The 18,139-nt window shown below is 41.7% G+C and overlaps 1 protein-coding gene across 2 annotated transcripts in view; it reads left to right on the plus strand.

The window, feature by feature from the left end:
• The window catches only part of LOC134338526 (hepatocyte nuclear factor 1-alpha-like), a 228,235-nt gene that overhangs the window by 83,612 nt on the left and 126,484 nt on the right, over positions 1-18,139 (plus strand). For both annotated transcript variants that reach the window (XM_063034416.1, XM_063034415.1), the window contains exon 5: positions 14,680-14,837. In XM_063034416.1, coding sequence (XP_062890486.1) covers positions 14,680-14,837 — 158 coding nt within the window. The remainder of the gene's footprint in view (positions 1-14,679; positions 14,838-18,139) is intronic.

The raw sequence follows: 18,139 nt of genomic DNA on the forward strand, positions 1-18,139 counted from the left end.
ACTAATGATACCTTAAGCATTCACAATCAACAATGATTCTGGTTCTAAAAGTTCCTGCATCACTTCCACAATATCAGCAAAGTTCATTTCGGCTGGTTTGGTTGGAGGAGTCAAATTTTTCGACAAACTATATGCCTTTAAACCCAATGCGCTCAACAAAACTGGCACTCGCTTCTCGTCAGCTATTCCATTTGCTTTAAAATATAGGTCAGTTCACTCAGTATACATATTCCAGTTATCTTCTGTACAATCCAAATGCTTCTATCTTTCCAATGTAGCCAACCATTTCTGATTTTTTTAAAATTTATGATTATTGTCACCTAGTAGTCACTATTAGTCACTACTAGTAGTAGTCACTAGTAGTAACACATAAATTTGTCCTTTTCTTGCCTTTTTTTAAACCCGACCATTTCTTGCAGCGCTTTTTTAAAAAACACGACTGGTTTGCTGGCTTCAACAGGTAGGTAGTCACCTTAGGTTCGTTTAAGACTTCAAAATTGCTTTGTAAATACAAAGTGTAAAACTAATTAAAATAAAACACAGAGCTAGGAATAACATGTCTTAGTTTTGTTTTTACTTTAGCGGGAATTGCACGTATGAGGTGGTGGCGTGATGACGTATGCCATTCACGTACTTTTACATATAACCTGTAATGAATTATTTAAATGAACTAGAATGCTTAATCAAATAATATATTTATGATATTACTCAAATATTACTGAAATATTAAATACATAACATGAGTGTTCTTATCTGGTGGCCAGAGATAATTTTCCTCTAGGGCAGGAGGTCACAACCTGGTGTCCACAGACCCCTTGCTTAATGGTATTGGTCCATGGCCTAAAAAGCTTTGGGAACCCCTGCTCCAGGGGTATATTGGACATTCTTACTGGATTAGAATCAAAATCAGAATCAGGTTTATTATCACTGACATATGTTGTGAAATTTGTTGCTTCTTGACAGCAATACATTGTGATACATAAAAAAACTAAAAGTTGTAATAAGAAATATTTAAAAAGTCATGCAAGCAGAAAGCAAGAGGTAGTGTTCATAAATCTGATGGCGGAGGGGAAGAAGCTGTTCCTAAAACTTTGAGTGTGCATCTTCAGGCTCCTGTACCTCCTCCTTGATGGTAATAACGGGAAGAGGGCAGTCCTGAGTGGTGAAGACCTGAGTAATGGATGACGCCTTTTTGAGGCATCGCCTTTTGAAGATGTCCCTGATGTTGGGGAGACTAGTGACCATGATGGACCTGGCTCAGTTTACAACTCTCTGTAGCTTTTTTCAATCCTGTGCATTGGTGCCTCCATTTCAGACGGTGATACAACCAGCAGGAATGCTCTCCATGGTACAAATGTAGAAATTTGCTAGTGTCCTTAGTGACAAACCAAATCTCCTGAAACTCCTAATGAAATATAGCTGCTGGCATGCCTTCTTCCTAATTGCATCAATATATTGGGCCCAGGAGAGATCTTCAGAGATCTGTAAAACCTTACGTGACTTACCCTCCATGCCAAAAACGGAACCCTGATTGTAGTTCCCTGCCCCTCTGCTCAGAATTAAACTAAAGGACCTCTCAGGTCTGTATGGCTGATAATTCCCTGAAGCTTCTTACACTGAAATTTCATATGCTTACATTAGTATTTCCTGAGATTCCCATTAGCAAAGAATAAAACATAGAAACCACATGTAAAATTAAATGAAATCAAGATAAGTGATCAGGATGCTAAGAAAGCATGATTAAAATTCAGTCTTTGTCTTTATTGAGTCACAAGCTATTAAACTGTAGGTTATACACATTTGGTTTTGAGCCCATAAATTATTTGACTATATCACATGCTGTTTTAGATGTAAAATGAACAAAGTGAACACCTGTCCTTGCTGACATTTGCGCTCACACTCACACACACTCTTGGTACTGACTGTCTGTTTTGCCTTTTGGCAAAGGCTATGATTATACGCAGGAAGGATCAAGTGGATTTTTGCAAGGTGGAAACTGGGTCCCTTACCTCAACCTGAGGATGCCCACACAAATGGAACGCCTCCCCTCTGCACCTCAACCTCAGCTCCAAGTAACAAGTGAATCTTGATGTGTAGGAATGGCAACCAAAACAGTAACAGATTTTCTCTCTCATTCTCTGTCCTGTCTTTATCTCTCTCTCTCTCTCTCTCTCTCTCGCATTTTTTCACTCCTAATCTATTTCTTATTGCCAATCCCACCTCTCTGTCTCTTCCCTGCCCACTCCCTCCTTCAAACAAAAGAAAATCTGCAGATGCTGGAAATCCAAACCAACACACACGAAATGCTGAAGGAGCTCAGCAGGCCAGGCAGCATCTATGGGAAAAAGTACCAAAGTGTCGACTGTACTTTCTTCCACTCTCTCCTTCTTTCTTTCCCCAACCCCAACCCCCTCTCTCTGACTTTCTTTTTCTCCCAGCCTTCACCTCCAGTCTCTCTTTCTCTTCTCCCCTCCTTTTTGTTTCCTCTCTGACCTCATCTGCCTCCTTTGAACTCCTCTATTTCTATTTCTGCTCTCTGACCCCATCTCTCTTTCTTTTTCTCTGACATCCTCTCCCACCCACCCCCATCAGTTTCTTTGATCATTTTCTCACACTTGAATACCATCACTTTCTTACTCTGACCTTCTCACACTCCCTGTCAACCCTGATCTTTCTGTTCACACTACCCCCTCTTTCTCCTCTGTAAATCCTGTCTCTCTTCCCCATTAAATTTTTTTCTCTCCCTCCTGAACTCCCGCTCCTCCTTGAAGCTTTCTTTCTTCCTTCTTGACTTTCCTTCCTCTCTGACACTCTCAGTCCACAACCCTCTCCTTCTCCACTTGGCCCTCCTCTCTCTTCCCTATTTTTAATTGCATCCCCATCAACTCTTTCCCACCCAGCCCATGACTCCCCCCTGCTCCTTTGACCCATTGAGCCTGTCCTGTATTCAATGAGGTCATGGCTGATCCAACTTTCCTCAGTCCACTTTTACTACCATCTCCTTGGAAACCTTTTCAATGACCAATCTATCTCACCTGCGAATATAATCAATGACTCAGCCTCCACAGCTTTCAGCAGCAAGGAACTCCAAGACTCACCACCCTGTGCGGGATGAAACCCCTTCTCGTCCCAGGGTCAAATTAACTCCCACATATTCTTCTGACCCTAGATTCTCCAATGAGGAGAAATATCCTCCCAGTAATTGTCCTGCAAGCTTCCTAAGAATCATATACATTTCTTTTCAAATCTTTTTATTGTTATATTATACAGGAAAAATAACATGAGTACATTGAAGTAACAACACTTACAATGTCTCAAAAAAGACTATCTTAAAAGAGTAAACTAATAAGCAGAAAAGTGAGAGAAAAAAAAAGAACCCATTAGGTGTACAACCCCGGAGCCATGCGTCATACAAAAAACTTCTAAAGGTAAACATCAAACCGCCAGCAAGAAAAGAAAATATACTAAGAAACTTACAATTAGATCGTGGAAAAATTATATCAATTAACTAAAATGATAATAACGAGCAAATGAGCCCCATCTTTTCTCAAAATCAAATAAAGGTTCAAAGGTTCGACTTCTAATTTTCTCCAAACTAAGACATAGCATCACTTGAGAGAACCATTGTGACAAAGTGGGAGCTGATGTATCCTTCCACTTCAACAAAATGGCCCTCCTAGCTATCAATACATATACATTTCAATGAATTCACTTCTCATTCAAATGTATTCAAGTGGTATAGAACCAATCTGTTAAGCCTTTCCTCAAAAGTCAAACCCTCCATATCTGTGATCACTGGAGTAACTGTTTCTGGACCTGCCTTTACTGACAATATATTACAATTTAAACAGGGCGATGAAAACTGCACATGATACTCTAGAAATGCTTTGTATAGCTCTATTAAAACTTCCTTATTTTTATATTCTAACCCCCTTGAAATAAAAATTAGCCTTCCTGCTGTATCTGTTTGCCAGGTCTCAGTGTTTCATGAATTAGGACCCAGCCACCATATCTCGTAGCACTGCAATTTTCTGCCATCTTTTTCTACCAAATAAAATTCAGCATTATTATTCTTCCTGAACCACACGACATCTCCAACCTATTTCATTTAGCAATTTTTTGTCGTCTCACCAACCTGTTGATGTCTCCTTGTAAACCGTATCCTCTTCACAGCTTGCCTTCCCACCTACTTTCCTCTCACCTTCAGTACTAGCAACAGTGCAGCAAACAGCCAGCTGGAGGAACTCAGTGGCCCGAGCGGCATCTTTGAAGGGACAGGAATTGTCGATGTTTATGATCAGAGCTGTGCATCGGGACAGTTTCTTCCCCACAGATGCAGCTTGATCCACTGACATCCTCTGTCAGATCGGTGCAAATTCCAGCATCTATATCTCTTGAGTCTCCATTTGGCGACAGTGCTTTTCTAAATCATCACCAAAGAGCTGTGGTGTCAGCACTGATCTCTTTGGTCACAGGCTGACAACCTGACAATGACCCTCTTATTCCTCCTCGCTGCTTCTTGCCAGTTAGCAGAGTATCTGGATCTCCTATCCATGCCAAGACCGTGGAGTCTTCTGAAGCATCTTCTCCAGCTCTTGGGGGAGAGCACGTTGCGATTAGCAAAGTGGTATTTCAGTGGCAGTGACCCAGGTTCAATTAGTCTGCTCTCTGTAAGAAGTTTGTAGTTCTCCCTGTGACTGTGTGGATTTCTCTCGAGGCCCCGGTTCCTCAAACATTCCAAAGACACACGGAGTTGTGGGTGTGCTACGTTGGTGGCAAACTTGTGAACCGTCCAGGACAGCCCCCATTGATTTGATTTAACACAAGTGATGCATTTCACTCTCTTCTCCAATGCATATGTGACAAATAAAGCTAATCTCTTCTCTCTTTAAAGTTTAAGTATATTACACCTGCTAATTCCCCCTCTGGATGACACTTGCACAAAGGGAACAATTCAATTTGTTAGATATGGTTATCACTTCATGAAGATAAGCTGACTGCTTAATCAGGTTATGTCTTTCAAATGTGCAATTCCTCCATTATAATTGATTCTAATATTTATTACAATAAAGGACATTAGGTTAACAGGTCTGTAGGTCCTTTTCTGAATAAGAGCATTGCATTGTCTGTTTTCTATCCAACGGTTCCTCTCCATGCTTCCACTATCTCTGTCATCATTTCCTTTACTATCCCAGAGCAGAGACCATTAAGCCAGGGGATTTATCAACCTTTAACCACTTGAATTTACCTATTAATAAGTCTCTAGTTAGTGCAATAGCATTCTGGTATTTGTAGTATGCTCCACCATAAAGATTGGCACAAAGTACGCTTTACTCCTCTGTCATTTCCTTGTACCCCTTAACTACCCAGCCACGTTCTCATACAGTCTTTGTCCATTTTGACCTCATTTTTATTTATTTAAGCTAGCCTCTATAAACAGCTTCAATGTTTATGTTTATTTTTCTCTAAAAGTTTATTTTCTCCTTCTGGATGATTTTTATAATCTTCTTTTGCTGGGTTTTGAATTTATCCTCAAGCTTTTGTATATTTTGTCCTTCCACTTCATTTTCCCTGGTTTGCCCTGGATGGCTAATTATCTTTCTTGCACCCCTTTCAGTCTTTTCTCCTCATTGGAATATCATTTTTGCTGAGAGAAGTGAAGTCTGCTACTCCTGGTCTATTGTCTATCTGGTAATCGTGTTTTTGTTCCACTTTAAGCCAACTCTATCCCCATCCTGAAGAAGGGTCTCAGCCCGAAACCTCGACTGTTTACTCTTTTAGACGCCGCTTGGTCTGCTGAATTCCTCCAGCATTTTGGGTGTGTTGCTTGGATTTCCAGCATCTCCAGATTTTCTCGTCTCTATCCTCATCCTCTTGTATTTCCCCTTATTTAAGTTTATTTCAGACCCAATCTTCTCACCTTCAATCTGAATGCTAATTTCTATCATCACTACTTCCTAGGTCATCATTTCCTCTGAGATCACTTATTAAATCTGCCTTGTTACACACTACCAAATCCAAAATAACCTGTTCATTGCTAGGCTCCATAATTTATTGCTGTAGGAGATTATCCATCTTCTTCTGCTTCCTCTGACTTTTAATGGTGATTGACAGTCCCACTTAAAGGTGCATTACCTCGTCCTCCTGGACTGGAGTGTGGTGTAGAGAGTTGGGAAATCAAACCCCTACTAGTTTTTTTATCAACAGAAAACTAAATTACCCTCAAAAGGCTCTATAGATTGCAAGTAATGAAAGACAATGCTGTGAATTAAATGGAAGTTACTTCCTTTAGAAACTTTTTGTATGATGCATGACTCCGGGGTTGTACACTGAATGGTTTCTTTTTTTTCTCACTTCCTGCTCAGTAGGTTTTTTTTGTTATCGCAAAAATTTTTTTTTCAATCTTTAAGATAATGTTTTTTTGAGGCATTGTAAGTATTGTTTCTTCAATGTACTCATGTTATTTTTCCTGTGTATAACAATAAAAAGATTTGAAAAGAAGGAAAGAAAGGAAGTTACTTCCATAGCTTAATTACGTTTTTAAAACAAAGATTATCAAACCCCCAAAGATGGATGTGAAGCCTGCATTTGATTTCTTTCAACCCTATATGCTAACCCTAACACTTCACACTGTAATGGAATGTGCTCAAATGTTTTATAATGACGACAAAATCTACACAACCCAGAGTGCTGTTTTCCAACAAGATATAAGGAATAATTATGCATAGTATACCTAATTCTAAGACAATTCAATACAATTCCTTCCCTTCTTGTTTTAACCCCCTCTCCCATTGACCCAACAGTTTTATGTGTTCTGTGAAGGTGTCTCCCCTCATGCTCATTATCCCACAGATCTGGGCTATAATCCCCTAATTCTTAGCCCCATCAACCCCTTAGCTTCTGACTTGCTAAGTGGAAGGTCTATGTCCACAACTGAAAAAAATTTTAACAACTTTTTTAGCTAAACAATCAACCTGCTCACTCCCCTCAACACTTCCATCTGCAGGGACCCACAAGAAACAGACGTACAAACCAATATTTTGAATATGAAATAAAGTTTAACAAGTTTTGGAGACAATCCTGAATGCACTCTCTGAATTTATTCTTTTCCCATTTGCTTAGTCCAATCTAAAAGAAGATTAATAATAATGAAGATAATGACATTAACTGTGTAATGAATAACAGTGAATATTTCCAAGTCCACATTACTATGTTGGGACTAGGAGAGAAAGGGAGTTTGTATTGTGCTGCAGGGGGGGTCGGGAGAAATGAAGAAAATGCCACTGATAAGGTGAGGCCTGGGTTGCCACAGAGATAATTGGTAACTGTAATCAGGGTTTTAATTGAGGTAGAGCATGGTTTATTGTTCATTAAAGCAATGAAGGGAGGGAGCAGAACGCAGATGAAGGAACGTAAGAATTTCAAATGCAGGGCAGCAGGACCTGTTTGGCAGGCCGGACTACACTGACAGAGAGGTAGAAACTTAGCAAATATCACAGATGGATAACCCATCCCATTCTGATATGGACACAGCACGCTGTTGAATTCAGTGGTGAGCTCTGCAAGGCTGTGATGTGCCCAGATAAAGATACGGTTCCTCCAGCCAGTGTTGGGCCTCAGTGCAGTAAAATGACCAGAGCATCAAAGTTCAGGGTCATCACTGTGCACTGAACGTAGGTGCTCCAACCCTATCTGTGTTTATTTTCCCCAAGGCTGAGGAGGCCACATTGTGAACACTGATGGTGGTATCTTCTAGTCTGGTGCCCTAGGACTGTAAATCCCACCTTCCTACACCTTCAGGAACCCACCTTACACATTCTCCTCACATTAGAGCAGGAGTTCACAAACCTGGGTTCCTCAGACCCCTTGCTTAATGGTATAAGTCCATGGCATAAAAAAGCTTGAGAACTCCTTACTGCACTGTCACATTCCTCAAAGCTTTACCCCAGGATGTTCTGCTTTATAATTTATCTCCTAACGTTCAGTTTGTAGGACTTTGTTACTTTTTTAACTGAATTCCTTGGTACCAATACATGCCACATCCACTGGTGGTTCCCCCACCCGCTCCAGTAAAATGGCCAGCTGATGGTTTACACAGGGGTGCCGTTCTGTCTCTGTAGGTATAACCTTTTATAACTACTGTAAAGTTAAAGCAGAAGTTGATAGGCTCTTGATTAGTAAGCGTGTCAAAGGTTATGGGGAGCAGGCAGTAGAATGGGATTGAGAGGATTAATGAATCAGACATGATGCAATAGCAGAGCAGACTTGATGGGCCAGATAGCCTGATTCTACTCCTATGTTTTATGGTCCTAACTTCGTTGCAGACACCACCCACCCGACAAAATGCCCTTTCCAATAGCTTCTTTCTGGAAAGTGCTAGAGGGCTATGAAAATAAAACTTCACACCATTTTAACAATCTCTCCCACCAGGCAGTTAATCTGATTAACCATTCTTCAGAACACTCCCCAACCCACTCTCTATCCCCCAACCTCTGTCATTGCACTGTAAACACTTTCTATTTACATTGTAAATGTGTATATGCTGGTATTTATGTATTTAGGCACATTTCATTTCATATCTGTACATTAATCTCTACTTTTATATTTTATATAATTTAAAAATAACTTTTGAATGTTGTTTTTTTGTTGCAAGCCATACCCTGACCAACACAAATACCTAATATATATAAATGTATATTTTGAATAAAGTTGATCCGTCATCCTCCTTTGACTTTGTATTCCATGATGGGGCCATTTTAGCGTTCCGTCTAATTGCTGGCAGTAGGGTTGGCTGATGTTGCTTACTTATTGTCTGGATCTATGTATGATGGATGGAGTTTATTGGGCATCAACGATCATTAACTTGAAGAGAGCTGGGCAAGGGAAGTATGTGGCCAAAGCTGGGTGTAACATTCCCAGCCAGCATCGAAGTTTTATAAATCTAACAGCTAAAGGTGGTGGCACTGAAACCAAATAAAGAGAGAGAAAAGTCGTGGAAGAAAGGGCATGGAAAGGTAAAGTTTTGTTTGGAAATAAAGTTATACAAAATTGGAAAATGGAGAAATAAAGGACAAAAAAAAAGCAAAAGAATACAAGGATAATGAAAACTGACATGAAAGTGAAAATGTGAAGTGAGCTGTTAACAAGATTATTCTCCACGTTGTTGCCACTGTCCTGCTTCTCTGCACTCCATGCAGGGATGTGAACATCTGCATTTCTGACGTTTCTCAGAATTGCTAAACCGTGTTATGATGCTGAGATGCATCCCAGGGTGCGCTGGGACACACCATCAGTGATGTAACCTGGGGTCATCGGGTGTTTCGGGTCTTTCAACATCGGGCACTCTCGCCCAGGCGACCCGCCAGGGTTGATCGGTCCCCGGCTTGTGTCCCGGCAGCACCAGTCCACGAGTCACACCTCTTGATCCACAGCCATCTGGAGGCTCGCTCAGCCACCTCTGTGATGGTCCTGAGGGGTCTCTTCGTTGCAGCCCCTGTAATGCCAAGGAGAGCGTAGGTTCTGCACAGTGGGCAGCCAGCAGAACCTCTACATTTCACCTCCATAGGCTCACATCGTGCCCTCCACCCCTGTCTCTGGCATTGCTCTACCAGCTCCTTTGACTTTCTATGCTAAAATCCTCTAAATTCCAGACCAGATAGTTAATGCTTATTAATCCACATTTCACTGCTTCCATTTCTCCCTAAACTAATACTGATCCTTCCTACAGACATTTTCTACATTCCATGCTGCTGTATTCTGTGAGATGATGCTGCCAATCACCTCTGCTCAGACTGAACATCTCCATCTTCTTTTCGCCTCTTTGTAAATTGGCAAATGCTAAACTGTTCTGCAAACTTTCTTGAAGTAGATTCTTTTTAATTAATGCCCATTAGCACGAAATGTGAATTCATTTGAAACCTAGAATGGTTCATTGATGAATCTAGGTGGAGTGACTAATGAAATAGATAGTTTGAATATTCTCTAATTGCCGAGGTCTGTTCCACAGTGATATTTGCACTGAAAAGACTGATCTTCACTGTTTACGTCCTTGGAGTCTACTTGTCCTTATTGACTCAGTCTGCATTAGGAGATAAAGTGCATTCAATGTGTGGGCTATTTTATATATACTAAGTGGTTAATCAGTGAACTGAGTGTTATAGCAGTTTTCATCACTGGGACTTGCCCAGGTTAAATGTAACTTCTGACAGATAGCTGTAGGAATAATCTGTGCAATATCCTCATGCAATCCGTATTCACTTCATAAGGAGTGTGGAACCTATGGTACAAAGATAGCACTTAACGACTGACATTCAGAGAGGACTAATGACTGTTGCCATAGATATAAATGTGACGTTATGTTTTTCTCACCTCTACATCCAACTCATCATTTTCAGCAACTTCCGCCTTCTTCAACAGAACCCTATCGCCGAACGCCTTTCCCTCCCCCCCTCCCCCACACCGCCACACTCTGCTTTCCACAGCGATCGCTCTCTCCATGATTCCCTTGTGCGTTCTCCATCCCCACTAACCTCCTTCCCACACTTACCCCTGCAAGTGGAAGAATTGCTCCACCTGCTCATTTACCTCCTCCCTCACTACTGTTCAGGGCCCCAAACAGTCCTTCCAGGTGAGGCAACACTTCAGCTGGAAGTCTGTCGGAGTCATCTACTATATCCGATAGATCCTGGGCATTGGCCTTTCCACTCTAGGCTGTGATACAGTCAGTATGCTCTCCACCATGCATCTGTAGAGGTTTGTCAAAGCTTTAGATGACCTGCCAAACCTTCACAAACTTCTGAGAAAGTAGAGGCACCACCAAGTCTTCTTTGCAATGTCACTTACATGCTGAACTCATGACAAATCCTCTGAGATGATTACAGCGAGGAACTGACCACTCCTCCTCTGATCCCCCAATGAGGACTGGCTTATGGACCTCCGGATTCCTCCTCCTCCAGTCAATAATCATCTCTTTGGTTTTGCTGACATTGTGTGAGAGGTCGTCGTCGTGGCACCACTCAGCCAGATTTGCGATCTTCCTCATATATGCTGATCTGTCCCCATCTTCGACTTGGCCAACAATGCTAGCGTCATCAGAAAAATTAAATATGGCATTGGAGCCGTGCTTAGCGTAAGTGTAAAGCGAGTAGAGCAGGGGGCGAAGCACACGGCCTTGTGGTGCTCCCGTGGTGATTGTGGAAGAGATGTTGCCAATTCAACCTGACTGAGGTCTGCAAGTGAGGAAATCGAGGATCCAACTGTATAAGGAGGCAATGAGGCCTATGACTTGGAGCTTATTAATTAGTTTTGATGGGATCATAGTGTTGAACGCAGAGCTGTAATTGATAAAGAGTGTCCTGACATACTGTATGCATCTTCACTGTCCAGATGTTCCAGGTTGAGTGAGGAGCCAAAGAAATAGCATCTACTGTTGATTTGTTGTGACGCTAGGCAAATTGGAGTGGATCCAAGTCACTCCTTAGGCAGAAGTTGCCCATTCTTAGTAGAGAGAATTTGAAGGGCCAACTGTATAAAGTTGTTTAAAGAGATGCACTGAAATTACAAGAGTCAAGACACTCACCTTCCTTCTCCAAAGAGTATTAATGAACCAGTCAATATTTTAACAACAATCCAAAAGCATCAGTTGCTTACAGATTTTATTTCCATGTTAAAATCTGATCCCAGTTGTCAAACTGCCATAATCAGATTTGTGTTGTAGTTTTCTGGATTATTCGTGCAGTGATATAATCATGCTCATCAGTCATTTGGAAAACACACGTATTCAGTTGATCAAAAGCTGTAATTTTGTAAGAAGTATGTGCTTTTGTAATTTTTCATGCTGAGCAAGTCCTCTCTCCTTTAAACAACACACACAAAATGCTGGGGGAACTCAGCAGGCCAGGCAGCATCTGTGGTAAAGAGTAGAGTCAACGTTTCGGGCCGAGGCGCTTCCGCCTTTACTTTGTCACCAATCTCAGCACCTGGTTAAGGTACCACTTGGCTTAGATCGTGAACAGAACATACGGCAGTGGGCTTCAACTGAGTGTCAGAAAAACGCCAATGGCGTCCTGTTGGACGGCAGCAGGAAGACTCCGTAAGTTTAGTGATGTCTCCATTTGGATACGATAAGCTCAGTTAGGGAGACTGCTACCAACTAAAAACTGTAAATGCTGCAAATCTGAGGTTAAAAAGTGAAAATGCAGGTATAGCAGCACCTGCAGGGAGAGAAACTGTGTGAAATGTTTGCAGGCAATCTGAATTCAATTTGTGTAGTGGGGAACCTACACCGATTGATTGACTAACAGAGAGGTCTGAGGATGATTGTCATGGATACAAACTGTGGTGTGCAATTTGTTTTTCAAATTGTAGTCATTCGGCCCACTAATAATTATCCAACATCCATTTTAAACAAATTCTAGTTTATATTTCTTACTTTTCCCTCAGCTCCTCCTAGTTTCAGTCACTTAATTATGCACATGGACCAGCTCATAGTGGCCAATTTATGTACCAACCCTGCATGCCTTTGGGACATGGAGGGAAACCCACGCGATAAGAAGAATAATCAGTAAACTGCAAACAGACAGCCCTCGAGCTCAGGGCTGAACCTGCCTCACTTGAGCTGTGAGACAGCAGATCCACTCCTCTCGGATTGGAGTCTGAGGTTCAGGGAAAAAAGTGTAGAAGAATGTTTTTACAATTTGCCTTAGAACATTTCAGATTAACTAGAGATTTTTATTTTGTTTAGGCTTTTGGCATCCTGGCATTCATAAATCAAAGTATTGAGTATAGGAGTTGGGATGTTGTAGTGAGGTTGTATAAAACATTGGTGAGGCCAAATTTGGAGTATTGTGTGCAGTTCTGGTCACCTAACTATAGGAAGGATATCAGTAAGATTAAAAGAGTGCAGAGAAGATTTACTAGGATGTTGCCGGGTCTTCAGGGGTTGAGTTACAGGGAAAGATTGAATAGGTTAGGACTTAATTCCTTGGAGCGTAGAGGAATGAGGGGAGGTTTGATAGAGGTTTACAAAATTATGAGAGGTATAGACAGAGTAAATGCGAGTAGGCTCTTTCCACTTAGATTAGGAGAGATAAATATGAGAGGACATGGATTTAGGGTGAAAGGGGAAAGGTTTAGGGGGAACCTGAGGGGGAACTTCTTCACTCAGAGAGTGGTGGGAGTGTGGAATAAACTGCTATCTGACGTGGTAAATGCAGGCTCACTCTTAAGTTTTAAGAATACATTGGATGGGTATATGGATGGGAGAGGTCTGGAGGGTTATGGACTGGGTGCAGGTCAATGGGATTAGCGGAATAATGTTTTGGCACAGACTAGAAGGACCGAATGGCCTGTTTTCTGTGCTGTAGTGTTCTATGGTTCTGTGGTTCTAGAGATACAGACTGGTAACAGGCCACACTGCCCAGTTACACTATGTGGCCAATTAATCTGCCGACCCATACTCCTTTGGAATGTGGGAGGAAACCCACGCAGGCCTGAGACGTCGACTGTACCTCTTCCTAGAGATGCTGCCTGGCCTGCTGCGTTCACCAGCAACTTTGATGTGTGTTGCTTGAATTTCCAGCATCTGCAGAATTCTTCTTGTTTGCAGTAGAAACAAGCTCTTTGGTACAAAACATCAATTGCAATTACAGTATTTCCACATCAACATTCCCCCTTCCCCAACCAAACATTTCTGCAAGTTCCCTTCAGATATTAGTGGAGTTTATACACATGAAAGCATTGCTTGAGGTGATTTAATTCTATATCTGATCTAAAATATTGGAAGCAGCTCATGTCTGTGGATATTAGTACTGTATGTAGTTGACTTGAGTGCCACTCACACTGAATGAGTAATAGCGCAAAAAGATTATTGAAAATGCTCACGGGAGCTAAACAGTGTTACATTTAATATGGCTATTCTTTCTATATTGTTCATTTGGTTTCATGAATTAAAGAAAGCGCCTTATTCAATGCTGAAGCCCAGATGATACACAAAGTCGTGAAACATTCCATTGTGTTAGGGGCATCACGTAACGTAGCAGCTGGCACAATCACTTTACAGCGCCAGTGATCCCCAGTTGGGGCTTAATCCTCACCACTGTGTTTAGAGTTCTCCCTGAGACCACGTGGGTTTCCTCCAGGTGCTTTGGTTTCCTCCCACATGCAGTTAGGGTTGGTGAGTTTTGGGTATGCCACGTTGCTGCCAGAAGCGTGGCAGCACTTTGCGGGCTGCCCCAGGAGAATCCTTGGACTGTGCTGGCCTTTGATGCAAAGCGACGTATTTCACTGTTCGTTTCTGAACCGTTTCGGATCAATTGCAAGAATGATGCAAGTACGCGAGAGGCCGATCGACTGAGCGGCGGATCAGCTGCATGTGCACTTGTCACATTCTCGAAACCGATCTGATATGGTTCATTTCCCCAAGCCCCCCACCCCCTGCCATAGATGGGCACCACAGAGGAAGGGAATAAGCGAGCTCTCACACAGTAACTTACCCAGGGTGTACAGTGGCCAACTTGACTCAGTAATAACGACTAATCTTACTGTTCCATGCATACGTAACAATTTCGATGCTTCGATGTACACGTGACAAATACAATCTTTAATCTTCAATAATTACCACAATTGATGGTACCTACTTTATCAAAAAATGCTGTGATATTTTGTTTTTCCTTGTGACAGGAGTGAGATATGGCCAGCAAGGATCCAATGAAATTGTGCCTCCATCTGCTAGTCACCATGGCAACAGCACTATGGTGACAACTCACACAATCCTCCAACCCGTTTCTCCTCCGGGTCTGGAACCTAGCTCCAGTTTGTTGACTACAGACACCAAATTGGTAAGTGCATCAAGAGATATTGAATCAGCTATGTAATTGACGTTACTGGTATGACAAGTTGTGATTACCTGCAAGGTCGTACAGGCATGGAATTTCTCCACAGGATATGTTTTACTGTGCATTTTAGAAAATACTAAAAGCAAAAAATTGCAGGTGCTGGAAGTCTGAAATACTATCAGTAAATGCTGGAAATACTCAGCAGGACAGGCTACATCTGTGGAGTTTAATAGTTTAATCAATGGCATTTCATCAGTACAGAATAAAATTTAGAAATCATAAATGCTTTACGTGGCCAAGAGTAGAAACCATCGTAGGTAATATCTATGAAGCAGAAAAGATCAAGAAAGACTGAATGACACAACTGATGTTGGTACTGGCTGAGAGAAAGGAGTGGACTTGTTAGCTCCTGATAATCTATCCAGTGCAAACAGATTAAACAATTGAATACAGAGGGGGAGAGAGAAAAAGTGGGTAAAGTGAAAGGTAATATTGGAGTTGTATAATATACGCAAGGAGAAGCAAAATAATGCACAGGCTAAAAATCTGAAATCAGAACAGAGGATGCTGGAAGTATTCAACAGGTCAGGTGGTATCTGGGGAGAGAGAGAGAGATGGTGTTAGTATTTGAGGTGATCATCTCTCAGCAAAAATGGTTAGTTGTGATACAGAAGGGAAAGAAGAGTTATCTGAAATTGATGAATTCTGAGCTGGGTGCTATGAGATGTAATGTGCCCTACTAGAGGATGGGGTCCTTGACATTGTATTGGTATTTGACCATAAGACAAAGGAGCATAACTAGGCTATTCTGCCTATTGATACTGCTCTGGCATTTGACCATAGCTGATTTATTTTCAACCACATTCTCTTGCCTTCTTCTTGTAACCTATTACACCATTACTAATGAAGAACCTATCAACCTTCACTTTAAATGCACCCAGTGGCTTGGCCGCTACAACCATCTGTAGCAAGGAGTTCCACAAATTCACCACCTTCTGGCTAAAGAAATTTCTCCATCTCTGTTTTAAAGATACAGCCTTCTATTCTGAGACTGTGTCCTCTGGTCCTAGACTCTTCTACTATTGGAAACATCTTCTCCATGTCCATTCTATCTGGTCCTTTCAATATTCAGTATGTTACAATTAGATCCCTTCTCTATCTTCTAAACTCCGGTGAGTACAGGACCAGAGCCTTCAATGTTCCTCATGCATGAATCCTTTGATTCCCTGGATTATCCTCGTGAACGTCCTCTGGAACTTCTCTAATGCCAGCATATCCTTTCGTTGATATGGGGGCCAACACTGCTCACAGTATTCCAATTGTGGTCTGACCACTGACTTATAAAACCTCAGCAGTATATCCTTGCTTTTATATTCTAGTCCTCTCATAATGAATGCTAACATTTCATTTGCTTTTGTTACTACCAACTTGAACTGTAAGCTAACCTTTACAAGGAGGAAGAAATTGGGAGTCTATGAGCCAGTCCTCATCAGGGGATTGGAGATGGAGAGGCTCAGTAACTTTAAATTCCTTGGTGTTATCATATCAGAGCACCTAAGTGCCATTTCAAAGAAGGCACAGCATCTCCTCTACATTCTCAGAAGCTTCCACAATTTCAGCATGTCATCTAAAATTCTGACAAACTTCTGTAGATGCACAGTGGAGAGTATCCTGATTAATTACATTATGGCCTAGTATGGAAACACCAATCCCCAAAAATGGAAAAGCCTACAAAAAGTGGTGGATAGAGCCCAGTGCATCACAGGAAAGGCACTCCCCACCATTGAGCACCATTGTACAAGGAGCACTGCCACAAGAAAGCAGCCTCCATCATCAGAGACCACCCCATCCAGGCCATGCTGTCTTCTTGCCACTGCAATCAGGCAGCAGATGCAGAAACCTAGTGGTCCCACAGCACCCAGTTCAGGAACAGTTATTACCCTTCAACCATGAGGCTCCTGAACGAGCGTGGATAGCTTCACTGATCCCAACACTGAAGTGATGACTGAACACAACTTTCAGACTCATTTTTAAGGACTCTACAACTGATGTTCTCAGTATTTATTTATTTATTTGCACAGATGCCTTCTTTCGCACATTCTTTGTGCATGGTTTTTCATTGATTCTATTGTTTTCTTGTTCTATTGTGAATGACTGCAAGAAAATGAATTTCAGGGTAGCATTTGGTGGCATATGCGTACTTTGATCATGAATTTGTTTTGAAGTTTGAACCTTTAGGAACTCCTGTACTAGGACTCCAAAGTCTCTTTGCACCTCTGATTTCTGAATTCGTTCCACATTTAGAAAATAGTCCATGCCTTTATTCCTTCTACCTAAGTACATGACCATACACTTCCCTGCACTGTAATCCATAGACCACTTCATTGCCCATTTTCCTAATCTGTCCAAGTCCTTCTGCAGACTCCCTGCTTTCTCAACCTTACCTGCCCCTCCACCTATCTTTGCCACAAAGTCATCAATTTCATGATCCATATCGTTAACATAGAACATGAAAGGTAACATACCCAACACCAACCCCTGCGGAACACCAACTGTCACTGGCAGCCAACCAGAAAAGGCCACCTTTATCCCACACTTTGACTTCTGCCAGTCGGCCAATCTTCCGACCGTGCTAGTAGCTTTCCTGTAGTACCTTGGGTACTTTCTCGTTAAGTAGCTTCATGTGCGGCACGTTGTCAAAATCCTTCCGAAAATCCAAGTAAGTAACATTCTCTGCATCTGCTTTATTTATCTCGCCTTTTATTTCTTTGAAGAATTCTAATAGACTTAGGAAACAAGATTTCCCCTGATGGAAACCATGCTGATTTCAACCTATTTTATCGTGTGCCTTCATGTACGCCAAAACCTCCTCCTTAATAATGGACTCTAACATTTTGCCAACTACTGAAGTCAGGCTAACTGGACTATAATTTCCTGGTTTTTGCCTCCCTCCTTTTATTAGGAGTGGAGTGACATTTGCAATCTTCCAGTCCTCCAGAACCACACTGTAGTCTAGTGATTCTTGAAAGATCACTAGTAATATATATACATCAGGATGCTCTTTATTGACTACAGCTGGGTATTCAATACTATCATCCCCTCAAAACTAATCAATACGCTTGAACACTAGGGCATTCAGATTTGCAACTACATCTCCTCCGCAATCAACATCTTCACAGGTGCACCACAAGGCTGTGTGCTTAACCCCTTGCTCTATTCACTTTATACATATGAACCTGAGGCTAAGTACAGCTCCAATGCCATAGTTAAGTTTGCTGACTGTCATTGGCTGAATCAAGGATGGT

Source organism: Mobula hypostoma, chromosome 27 (assembly GCF_963921235.1).
Source record: "Mobula hypostoma chromosome 27, sMobHyp1.1, whole genome shotgun sequence".
In the NCBI taxonomy this organism is placed as follows: Eukaryota; Metazoa; Chordata; class Chondrichthyes; order Myliobatiformes; family Myliobatidae; genus Mobula; species Mobula hypostoma.